This window comes from Podarcis bocagei (assembly GCF_964188305.1).
Source record: "Podarcis bocagei genome assembly, chromosome: 3".
Taxonomy (NCBI): Eukaryota; Metazoa; Chordata; class Lepidosauria; order Squamata; family Lacertidae; genus Podarcis; species Podarcis bocagei.
The window spans coordinates 75,649,922-75,662,990 of record NC_138127.1 but is presented as its reverse complement, the minus strand read 5'-3'; the positions used below and the strand labels follow the sequence as shown (position 1 = coordinate 75,662,990).

Here is a 13,069-nt window from a genome sequence, read left to right as displayed (position 1 = left end):
GTGCAGCTTTGCCTGCTAGCAGGTGCTAATGCTTATCTCCATGTCATGAGAAGCAACGCTGCTTTTGCAGATCAAACTTTTGCTGAGGGGACAGAAGGTTAGGTGAGGCTGGTGTCCTGTCATCCGTCTCCCCTGGGCAGTTTATATCCTTAGTCACAGCCACTTCCGAATTTTGTCAATTTGCAACCAAACAGCACAGTCCTAACCATGTCTATTCGGATCAGAAGAAAATCCTATTGGATTCAATGGGACTTACTCACAGCTAAGTGGGGTTAGGATTGCAGCCTCATTTAGGGCCCCTCCTTCCCCCTTTGGGGGTCAGCTTGTGACCACAGTTACAGTATCTGCACCCATAAGAGTAGGATGAGCCTTTAAGGCTGATCTGCCAGCAGGACTGCACATTTCAGGAGAACTAACACAGGTTGCTATTGCAGTTTTGATGAAAAAGGCATTCAAAACGCAACTAGCTTGTCTGTTTTCTCTCCCATGAACTCTAACACTGGAGTACCGAAAATGTCTAAGTAAGGGTAGAGGGCTGAAAAATCTTTGTGCGATGATTAAAGTGCTGGTTCATAGAAGCTGACGTCAGCACATGCTCCTGGGGTGACAGAAGGCTTCGTCCATCCTCTCCTTCTTTGTGTTCCATCTGGATGTATTCCAGGCGGGAGGGAGGGAGGGAGGGAGGGAGGGAGGGAGGGAGGGAGGGAGGAGAGGAGCTAATGCATTTCCAATAGCTTTTGGACACCCCTGGCTTTATGCAAGCAAACAGTCCAGAGTGACCTAACTTTCAATTACTCGGTTCAATTTTGGAAAGGGAACTAAAGGCAGCCTGCACTTGCAGTCAAGCTAAACTATAATTAGAATCTCATAATGAATGGGAACGGTGGTACAGCTCCAGAAAATGACTGCATGAAAGGACTCTGGCTCGTAAGGGAAGCGTGACGATTTAATAATTTACACAAGTAGCGATGGCTCCGGTGATCTAGATCCCATGTGACCAATGAAGCACAGCAGATGAATCTTCCCTTCCAGAAGAGTATTTCCTGTTAAGTATTTGGTTTCTACAAGTAGGGGCCTGCGACAAAATGTTGCAGTGTGATGTGCAGCCGTTCAAGGTTCCAGCCCTGCACACTTCCAGGAAACTACTGTCCATTCTCCCTGCCCCACAACAGTCAGTTGGCACTGCATTGCCACGGAGCATGCTGTCTGCATGGGGTTGTTTTCGAGATATCCCCATACCCCTCCATTTATTCATTTTAAACTCACTAAAGGGTCATTCCCCCCCATATATTTGCAAAAGTTGCAGCTTGCCGATTCTGATGGGTGATGCTGTTTTGGCTCCATAAGGACCCACACTTGGAGAATGAGTTCACGGTCAGTATATAAACTGAAGCATACTGTTGGTGGGATATTAGAGGATGCAGAGGCAGGAGTCCTAACTAAATCTCAGCCTGAGGTCAAAGGACACCTTGGGTCAGCAATGATAGGAAGTGACTTTCCCCCAATGCATCAAGTAGTTCAAGTTCCTGGCATCCTTGCTGGATGCGGGATTATCTTCCGGTGACACCTCTAAGTAGGTCATCTCAAGCAGCTTTTCAGGAGAGCTCAGAGTGCTAGGAACTCCCTAATAAGATACGGACAGGCTGGATGTGGGACATTTAGGGCTACAATTCTATACACATTTGCCCCTGAGAAAGTCCCACTGAACTCGGTGAAACTTACTTTTGAGTAGACATGTATAGGATTATGCTCTTAAGTGTCCTTTGGTGCTGTTGAGATGCTAAAGGAAATCCAGATTTTCCAGCGTTATAGGTACACCCTTCCAGCCTCTCTGTTCATGGCAGATTAGAAGTGACAGTTCCATGGTACACTTCCGCTAGGATGGCAACTCAGTTATTCAAATATTAATCCATCCATCATATGAGGTTTAATCATTTAATATCGTGATTAATTTGCATCAATGTGTATAACGATAAAAACAATATTTCTGAAGCAAGATAATGCACACATATGTCATAGCAGGCATCTTTTGAATTGTTTCACCGTCTTTGTATTTTAGACACAGAGTTGCCAATTTTCTCTTTTTATGCTGTTGCTGCTATAAGAATTTGCATTTTATTATGTATTCCTTACTATTATTGAATTTAGATCATTGTTTTGATTTTTTAAATATAGTATAGATGCATCACGCCACACCTTTGCGTTGCATATTGCAAACTTCTCTGTGGTCTTCTGGTGAAGGGATGCAATATAAATTTAATAAATCACTGTCTTTTTCTTAGAAGAGGCATTCCAGAGAGAGAGGAAGGGAGGGAAGACAGAATCCCAAAATAAACTGGGAGTGAGGGATGAAAACCGCCAACAGCAACCTGCAGTTTTTATAAGTGCATTCACAATGCATTCACACAACAACTATATGTGTGTGTGTGTATAACCTTTCCTATTAATCATGACACCTTTTTAGTTGATGGAAGGTGTAAAATTAATTAACTGAACTGAGTAATTGATTAAACATTGTAGCCCTGATTTCCACAAGTGATGCTAGCAATTTAACGTCTGAAGTGGCAACATGTCTTGGTTTCACAGCGTTTCTTGCACTTGGTGAGAAGACTGAAGCCATGACTAGCAGCAGCTTCCTGGAGGACAAGTTGCCTGCAGTGAATGCGATGTTTGTGCAACTCTGACGTCGCATTTACTGTGCACACAATAACAAGCATTTGATCAAATCCCCTCCGTTCCGCCGCATCATGAGGCTGCTGCGTTGAGAGTCTCTCAATGCTTTGAGAGCTTTGCTGGCTTGGCGAGGGAAATGGTAATGGCAAAGGAACTGCTTGGGGGGGTGTGTGTGTGTGTGTTTGTCTATCTGTCTGTCTATCTGTCTGTCATACAAATGGGGTTGTCAACAGGTGGCTGCTATCCCCTCACCCTCCTTAGTGATCATTGCAGTGGATCTGGATCCAAACCAGACCATGATCAGATGCCAAGTTTCTGGCAATGTGGCAGGAACCTTAGCAGCAGGAGGAGGTTCTGTGGACAGCATGGTTGACCATGCTGGGGTCATTGCTGAAGGATGCCATCACTTTGAGTTGTCACTTGAGCAGAGGTACCACTCACTCAGTATATGGAATTGTAGGCCAGGCACTGTGGAAGATAGACCTGTGACCGTCACCTGGGGGAAACACCTGGTAGAGGGGAAATTTGGTTTGTGGGGTCCCCCCTGAGTGAGCAGCAGGGAAGAGAAGAGTTTAAGTGGAGTGATCACCAACATGGAGGGATCACCAACATGGTGTCCACTGGCACCAACGCACCCACAAATTCCGTCTGTGACACCCATGGAAAGTCTCCATAAATGTCTCATTAAAGATCCACAATACCCGAGAGATTGTTTACTCTTCCTGCCCAGTTCCTGTTGTACTGGCTGGGCTTCTCCTAAATCAAACACACACCCTTAAACACGCCTACATCTCATTGAATGCCAGGGGTAGATAGCCGCCCTCTGTTCCATTCTGGACAGAGGGAAGGTGGAAATAGTTTCTTCTCTGTACAGTGGTGGCTTATGTGGGCACCTTTTTCCCATTGATGAGGGGCATGCTTGCACCGTGTTGTGTTCCTGATTCTTTTTCTGCTCTTTTAGATGCGACAGCCATTTTTGGTTATGCCACCCTCCCACAGCAGCCATTTTGTGTTCTGGCAACCATTTTATGATGCCCCCACAGCATTTCCTCAAAACTCCAAGTGTGCTTGCTGGCTCCTAACAGTTTGCGCCTCCCTGCTTAGGAGAACTTAGCTTCTGTATTAGAGTAAATTTCATAGTAATTCCACAGCAGGCAGTAAGGGTTTTACACTGCCATAGATTCCTCAGCGCATCCCTTCGCCTTTGTTTGAATGCAACAGACAATGCCAATCCACTCTGTAGGGTGTTGAGAAATGTCAGGGAAATGTCAACAACATTTGCAAAGTGTTTTTGAGATTCTCTCGACAAAGGCTGGACAGAAGGGCAAAGTGTTATTACATTGTTAATTGTTTAATGTAAACAAGAGGCAGCCTAAGGAATGTGGCTCAGCTACACAGCCTAATTGCCAGGCTGACTCATTTCATTATTTTGCAAGAACGATTACTGCCAGCCTCACAGAGGGAGGGTATCACACGCGGCTTTGAACTAATAGGGGAAAGCAGTTCGGCGGCCACAGTAGGGAGAGCAGCAACAATTCAGCTCGTGCCACAGAGGTTGGGAAAATTGGACGTTAACTGGATCTTGCTAGAGGCTGACGGGCTCCTGGAGGAGAGCCATATGGTATGGCCTGGCTGGACAGCTGAGCCTGTCCTCTGAGGAGAGCATCACTAGCAGCCCTTGTGATCAGCTGAATTATGCGTTCTGCTGTCTCACACTAAACCAAAAGACAAAGGAAAATATCAATGGCACTGTTTTTAACTCATGCCATTTGAGGGCAATCGTGGGGTTTGAACATTCATCCTCTGATGCTAGAGCTGTCAACCAGGCATAATTTTATAGGCCTGGTCAGAGTCAGGCCTTCCTGGATGGTTGGACAGAGTTGGAGACTGCAGAACCAGTGGTGTGTGGAATCCCAATGGGCTGTTTTTGTTGCTATTGCTCAGGCATGGATGGATATGGATGGCATCACACTGGAGAACTGCATTTCTAATGTAGCACACATATCTATGCTATGAATGAAAAGGGCTGGCACTTTGGTACAGCACATTTGTATGCAAAATGTACCAAGTTCCTACCACCAGGTAGGAAGGTTGGGAAAGGTTATTGTCTGTAGCCTTGGAGAGCTGTAGGGGTGGGGAACCTCTTTGCCCTGCTGGGCCAGATCTTCATCACCCCCACCCCAGGAAGCCAACTATGACAGGTGGGCAGGACCATCCGCCAGTCATCTGACATCATAATGGCCAGCTTCAGAAATCTGATCTGTAGGGAGTTCAGCCCTGATTTCCGCAGGGTTTGGGAGTACCAGCCAGTTCCCTTTACTAAGCAGGACTGAACACCCTGTACATCGGCAGATACATGGAGAGTTCAACCCTGCTTCCTGCAGCTGCATATCTGCTCATCGTCCTTTTGGTGCCAGTGTGCACATTTGGAATTTGAGAAAGTGCAATGGGAGCTGGTCACAAAATGGCTGCCATGAAGCGTATGTAAGAGAAGGCGACCTAGTGCAAACAAGAACTGAGTATTGAGAGCAAAGAGTCTTTTGGGCTTTGTGGATTTTTGAGGGGTTATTTACTGACATCTTTTGTGAGCACCATAGGAAGGTATTGGTGGGTGGACTGGTGCCTATTGGTATCATGGTGGCAACTCTGGATTGGTTGGATTCAGGCCTTGACATGGTCCCCCCTATGGGCTCTCTCCTGTTCCCCCACCCCCCGATGGTGCTACTTGGAACATGCTAGGTGACTGCCCCTCCTATTGGCTCCAGGCAGCCACGATTTGAAAATTCCTTCAGAGCCCCTGTTGCTGCAGAGCATTGTGGGAAATTGTAAACATGGTTTGTAGCTGCCTGTGAAAGGGAGCCAAGGCTGGCTCCACTACCATGGGTCCTGCTGGACTACTAAGGCCCAAGCGGCTGCTGGAGGGTGTCTTGTGCTGACCCTGGTCCTGATATAGGCTGCATACAAACCACGTTTTAGTTAAAAATCAATGGAGATTTTGTTTTTTCTCTGTAGTTCACACACAATCTAGAACTATTGCAAATTTTTATTTCTTTTTGCCCCCGAAAAGCTCTTCTTAAGGAACTGGTTTCATTTCAAAAATAAAAGTTCATTGCAGATTGATTCTGCATTATGCCACAGTGTGTTCACCTGAAAACAAATGTAGGTAGTCCTAGCTATTGTGTGTGTGTGCACCTAGCCATTGATGTTGTGGGTGGGCATATAGCAAGATTGCAACCACCATTTCTTTCTTCATTCATGGGGTGAGAGCCTGTGCAGAGAGCAAAAACCTAATCAAGGGGAGGGTTTTCAAATGTGTATCAAGTAACCACACGTGCCTTCATGGATGGCAGGATCTAGAATCATTCTAGATTAAAAAGCAGCATGTTGTGGACAAACATGAGTAATTCTGAGTTGAAGAAAAACTACATTTTTTGTGTGATAGAAGCAGATTACTGCACACGCAGCCTTAGAGCCTCAAGCTGGGCACGTGCTGATGCAATCCCATGTCTATGCTTAACACTGCACATATCTATTCAATCCATGCTCTCATCATATGAAAACAGACATATTAATTGGCTTAACCTTTTTATCTTCCTCTTGGAAGCTAGCTCTCCTATATATTTTCTGTGAGAATTTAAACCTAAGAGATTCTATCTCCGCCTATACCAATAAACTGGCAAAAGTTGGCTTCTTGAAAGGCTTTTATTTGGCTCAACTCTAAGAATTGATAGCTCTTCATTTGTAACACTGTTGATTATTGTATTCACTAAATGCTCCCAGATGCCATTTAAGAGGCCAGGATTAAGAGAGCAAACCTGACATTTGCGGATGAATCTTCAGTGGGAATGCAAAATGCACGGACCATTTAATCACCGTATAGAAGCATTCTTTATCTTGGCGTTTCCATTACAATAACAAATATCCTATTTAAAATCAGGGAAGGCCGATATATTTGGAACGCTCTCACTTTAATAAGCTCTCCCTATGTATTTCATCTTCTAAGCTCTGGTCTGCAAACAGTTACCATGCTGTCTGAGCCGATATTTCTTCTCCCACTTTTAGATGGAAATTTTTTTGGTTTAAAAATAGTATGTGAAAAGCTGCTGCTAAGCTCCCATACTGCCTTCCTCGTGTTACTGGAGGTAGATGGTGTGTTAGATCTCCTTGGTGCAGGTGAAAATTCAAAATGTTGTTACTTTCTCTCCAGTCGCTGTGTTTCCTGAATATGGGCGTTTTATGGCTCTCTGAGTGGTGATCACCCAGGCAATGAGAGCTCCTGCCAAGATTCCCGCTGTTGCCGCCACAATCGCAGCCCAGTAGGGCACCTTGCCTCCATTGTTCTCTGCGTCGATCCCTGAACCCTGCGCTTTGCTGTTGCTTGAGGTGAAAAGAAAGGGATTTTCCTGCAGCAGAAAGGCACAGATTACAAAACAGTATTCAGTCCTTACACCACCTAAAGATGTAAGAGGGGACCCCTCCCACCCATGAAGTACAGAAGCAACAAAATAATATTTTCCCATCTGCTGTAGCAGAAAGATTTACCATCTTAACCTTTTCCTGAACTATAAACTAACATGTTCCCTTGAAGCCTCTGCGTTTGGCCTCCGGTGGATCAACACTGCTTTTAGCACATTTATTTTAAACCTCCAACTGGGGGTATGCAACTCTAACAAACCCTGGTGAAATAAAACTTCTTTTTTTAAATAAAGAGGCTGAAAAGTTTAGGGATTAAATCCAGGTCAACATATTTTTTTCCCTAAATGCACCTACTATTTCAGTTTAATAAATTAAATCCATTTAGGAACAAGAGCTCTATTCTTCACCTGTCTTATAAATAACAGCAGCAGGGTTCAGGGCTCACCCCACACTTTGAAAGCGTGGGTCCAAGTGATTTCCCGCTTGTTCTGCACCTTCTAGGCTTGGGTCTGAGTGGTTTTGCCCTTGGTCCCACCACTTTCTCCCTGGAAAAGTGGCTCTTTTGCAATAAATCGGAGCAAATGTTTGTCTGGAGAAAGCCCAACTGATGTTTGCTCCGATTCAGCAGGAAAGACTGATTTTCCCCATGGGAAAGTGGCAGGGCAAGGACAAGTCCTCCCTCCTTATTTTCACCCTTCTGGCCTGATTTGTGTTCTGCTTAGAAGCAAAATCCATTGCAAGCTCTAATTATCATGCTCTTCAATGCTTGGTACGGCTGGGAAAGAGCTGGGTCTGAAACCTTGGGTCCTGCTTCCGACCAGTGTAAACAATACTGAGTTAGAAAGACCAGTGGCACAATGAGGTAGCTCCCTATATTCCTACACACTTGCCCAGAGCTGGGTTAACCATTAAGCAAAATAAGAATGGGCTTAGGGCATCAAGGGAAGAGGGGCACCACAGAACGTTTCCATTGCCAGATTTACCATGGACCATATGGCGCTAGCTCCCACAATAAATGAAAAAAAATACATACATATATATGTAATAATAATAATAATAATATAATAATAATTGAAATGATAAAATAGTAATAATAGAAATTAATAATACAGTATACAGTTACAGGTAGGTAGCTGTGTTGGTCTGCCGTAGTTGAAACAAAATAAAAAAATTCCTTCCAGTAGCACCTTAGAGACCAACTAAGTTTGTTATTGGATTGAGCTTTCGTGTGCATGCACACAAAAGCTCATACCGGTAACAAACTTAGTTGGTCTCTAAGGTGCTGCTGGAAGGAATTTTTTTTTGTTTTGTTAATAATATACAGTTAATCATTGTTTATATTTAGATATATATGAGGGCACCAAAACACTTAGGGCCTCTAAAGGTCTTAATCTAGCCATTAGCATCATTAGCAGCAGCATCAGGACTGGTGCAATTCTGAATCCCAAAGAATCTCGCTTCATGTCCTGGGCTCTTGCCTCTTTTACTATCTAGTTCTGTTTGGGCAACCAGATTCCTTTCATGCTACATAAAGCCTATAATGGGGGATGGCACATTTTAAGCCATTTAAAAGTTATTTCAGAAGGAATGCAACGAATCAAAAGTGAGAAGAGTTTATTTTGTTGTGGGGAAACCAGATATGGGATTGCATAGGCCCCATCTCTTGATTCAGGAGGCTCTTCCTATGTCTGTGCTATGGGGCAATATGTTTCTGCAGACCTTTGTTACTTACCGAGGTTGGGCACTTGAGTTTCGACCTATCATATGTGAAGTTATTGTATGACTGCTTATGATCAACTGGCTCCAGCTGAAAGAAAAAAGGACAAATAATTCGCCCCTGAATCATAATTCTATATTTTCATGGGACTGGGAATGTTATAATACACCACAAGAACCACACTAATAAAATATCACCATTAAATTGCAGTGCTCAATCATTATACCTACTGCATTATTATAGTATTGTATACATTACTGCTCTGTATTCTGCTATATTATACAATTATAGCTTGGAAAGTGTTCTTTCTACAGGTACAGAATAAGATTTTTAAAAAATGTTAAGCACCCTGTCTTAAGGTCATGACAGGAGGCTATAAAAACCCTGCGGAAATGTAATCTATGTCTTAAGTTCCAATGCATAAAAGCAGCCTTTTATAGCTTCTATAGAGTTCGTGGGAAGTGGCAAATTAATAGGATGAAATATCAAATGTATAGTGAAGGGCCTCAATACGTGGCAGCTAATGTAGTCCTCTGGAAACGAATTTTATGCAGGTGAAACCTAATGGACTCAAGAGGGATGAGAAAAGATTAGATCTGTGCAACCTGATTCTCATTTCAATGGGATTTGCTTCCAGGCAAGGATTGCAGTGTTATTCCTAGCCTTTCAGAGCTGGCCAGAAATGTAGGGGTGTGCTGGCTGTTATCCAGAAGGTTATTCTGGATAGATCTGTAATCCAGAAGTTACACGTTTATGCTGTGTGCAAGCCACAATGTTTGGACAGCCTGTCCAACAGGGTTGCTCTGTAAATGGGAGATTAAATTAACCATGCCAAGCACGGGGATATAGCCAGTTTTATCTGCCCTTTTTAGGGCGCAGTTCTAAGTTGCCTGAACACACAGAGTGCTGCTAAGAGTACTCCCAGGCACATAGGAAACGCATGCTGCAAGAACCCTAGTTGGGAGACCAGCTACCCACCCATCTATTTGCTTCTTCCTCTCCAAGAACCATTTAGCACGTTTTCATTGGAACCTGTGGACTTGACTTGAAGCCTGACTGCACTGTAGTACTGTAAGAAATTGCACAGCAGGGTAGAGTTTTTGCTCCTCCTCCAAGTTGCTCTATCTCCGGGATGGACAACCAGTGGTCCCTCAGATATTGTTGGACTCCAACTTCCATCAGCCCTTTCTAGCCCCATGGGTCAGAGATTATGAGAGTTGTAGTCCAGCAATGCCTGGAGGGCCCACCCAGATTGCCCACCCTTGCTCTAGACCAATAGGTCTAGACCAGGGGTATGCAAACTTTAAGACAAAAAGAGCCACTTGGACCCGTTTCCAAAGGAAAAAAAACTGGGAGCCGCAAAACTCGTTATTATAAAAATAACTTTTTTGTCACTTTTTTATTATTTCTTTGTTTGACCCCTCAGAATTACTCCTCCTCATAGAAATAAACGTTAAATTAACAAGTTACCTTTTTGTGTGTGTGTGTTCTTCACTCCCCTTCAAAACAGTGACCAGCGTACATGCCCCTTTCAATGCAGTGACCAGTGTACATGCCCCTTACAATGTAGCGGGCGGGTGGGCGGGAAGGTGATGTCGGGATGGTGCGTGACTAACGCACACACCGCCTCCATGCGACGTCACAGCCAGTACAGCGCCCGCCACAGTGGGGAGTGTCGGGGCGCACAATGTGCCTCCTCCCCTCGCTAGTATCCGCCCCGGAGCCGCGTCAAAGGTGTAAAAGAGCCACATGTGGCTCCGGAGCCGCGGGTTGCTGACCCCTGGTCTAGACTACTCAGTGATTTCTTAGGTGAACAGAGACTTGGTCACTTAAGGCAACACACATTCATACTGATTTCTTTGGAGGATTTACTGCACAGCATTGCATCAAGCAATTGTTGTTGCTCATTCCAGTGCATTTCCCTATCGCTTTCCATATTTTAAAAACCCACTTTTTTAAAGAGCAGGTTTGTCGAGTGAGAGTGCCAAATCCACATCAATTGCACAACCTGAATTTTCAAGTATGTGATTTGATCCCACCTGCAAAATAGTGGCAGTTTGAAAGTGCCTGAGCTCAATAGTTCAGTACAGTTGTACCTTGGAAGTCGAACGGAATCCATTCCAGAAGTCCGTTCGACATCCAAAATGTTCAAAAACCAAAGTGTGGCTTCTGATTGGCTGCAGGAAGCTTCTGCAGCCAATTGGAAGCCACGGAAGCCCCATCGGACATTTGGCTTCCAAAAATAGTTCGCAAACCAGAACACTCTCTTCTGGGCTTGCAACGTTCAGGAGCCAAAACGTTCGGGAACTAAGCTGTTCGACTTCCAAGGTAAGACTGTATAGAGTTCATGCTTTGCATGGGAAAATGTCCACGGCCAATCCATGAGATCTCCAGGACGAGACAGTTAAATCTGCTATGATTAAATGGGCACAAGATGTTGGACATAACATTATGTTTGCTGACTGGGAACAGTTGTGGACCACAGGTATAAAATTTACGGCATGTAATGACCTAAGAGAGAATATTATGAAAATGATTTACAGGTGGTACATGACCCCAGTCAAGCTTGCAAAAATCTATCATTTGCCCGATAATAAATGTTGGAAATGTAAAGAAACTGAAGGTATATTCTTTCACCTTTGGTGGACGTGCCCAAGGATTAAGGCTTTCTGGGAAATGATCTATAATGAAATGAAAAAGGTATTTAAATATACCTTCCTGAAGAAACCAGAGGCCTTTCTTCTGGGCATTGTCGGCCAATTGGTGCTAAAGAAGGATAGAACTTTCTTTATGTATGCTACAACAGCAGCAAGAATACTTATTGCAAAGTACTGGAAGACACAAGATTTACCCACTCTGGAAGAATGGCAGATGAAGCTGATGGACTATATGGAATTGGCAGAAATGACTGGCAAAATCCGAGACCAGGGAGAAGAAATGGTGGAGGAAGATTGGAAGAAATTTAAAGAGTATCTGCAGAAATACTGTAAAATTAATGAATGTTAAAATGATGTTGGACTGAAAAGAAGTGGTTTTGGTAATAAGGTTAATAAGAATAGGTAAATATAGATAGTTATACGGATGAAAATGTATAGTTATAATAGGTTAAGTATAGAGCAAAGTCAAATGAAAGAGGGTAAGGATTTGCTGAAAAGACTTGGAAAACGGGAATACAACTAGGATAATTCCTGTTTGAAACTCTGGAGAGCTGCTTCCAGTCACTGTATAAAATACTGAGCTAATATATTGAAATAAATAGACCAATATCCTGACTCAATATAAAGTAGCTTCCCAATTCAGATTTCCCTGCCTCTGCATCCAGTAGGTCTCATCTTTATTTTGAACGTAGCTGAGCAAAGCAGACTGGCATGCACACCCTGTGTTTTTTTGGCACAGAGGACTCCTGCAGGCACAAATCCTTCCCAGGGGAGACAACATGGTACATTGACAGAGAACAGAACAGCTTAAAAATCCTGGGAAGGCCAGAAAAGTGGCTGGCTGGAGCAGCTGAGAATGCGCTGATTTGGCACCCTCCCTTTGCAGCCTTTGCTGGCAGGGCGATGGCAAGAATTCCACTGGAGACTCCAACATTCCCTGACCCAGAAAAACCTCAGGCGAGGAGACAGATAAATTAAAAGCGCTCTGAGCTCTCATTCCTCTACTCCAGCAAAGAAAAAGGGTCGTTGCTAGTCTAGGAAAGTGAACCACACTGGTAAATCAAGAAAGTTAAAAAACAAGAACCCTGAAACAGAAAGGAAATCAGCACAACTCTTCTGACCTAAGATCAGAACTGTATGAGATTGCTAGCCGTGAGGCAATTCTAAAACCCAGGAACTAGGAATATGACTTCTTTATTCCACATCTGGTTGGAAAACACACTCTGTTTCTGGTAACATGGCTTCCTCAAAAAGCAAATAAAAAACTCTGCTTATAGCTCTTTTGTGGCCCCGATCCCAGCTCCCATCCGCCTCAGCCAGCATGGCTAATAGGCAGAGATGATGGGAGTTGTAGTTCAACATCTGGAAGGAACCAGTTTGGCAAAAGCCGAGGTGACATAGCAACCAGATTTGCTTGAGGGGCAATTTGGCCTCAAGTGCTGGTTAAAGGGGCCACGTACCATTCTCCTCCTGTTCAAGGCAACACTTTCCACCAGTCATGCCTGGAATGAAGCTTGCTGGAGAGTCATGACATTGCTCTTGCTATGGTCACCTGCTAGGCCATCACTTAATTTAAAAAAATGAGGGTAATGCTCAGGCTGCTCTT

At 44.0% G+C, this 13,069-nt stretch overlaps 1 protein-coding gene across 2 annotated transcripts in view; it reads right to left on the bottom strand.

The window, feature by feature from the left end:
- Nucleotides 1–6,361: 6,361 nt before the first annotated feature.
- PLB1 (phospholipase B1) overlaps nucleotides 6,362–13,069 on the bottom strand; it is a 107,847-nt gene continuing 101,139 nt past the window's right edge. For both annotated transcript variants that reach the window (XM_081186352.1, XM_081186353.1), the window contains 2 exons: nucleotides 8,822–8,896; nucleotides 6,362–7,076 (listed from right to left, as the gene is read on the bottom strand). In XM_081186352.1, coding sequence (XP_081042478.1) covers nucleotides 6,855–7,076; nucleotides 8,822–8,896 — 297 coding nt within the window. In that variant the 3' untranslated portion in view covers nucleotides 6,362–6,854. The remainder of the gene's footprint in view (nucleotides 7,077–8,821; nucleotides 8,897–13,069) is intronic.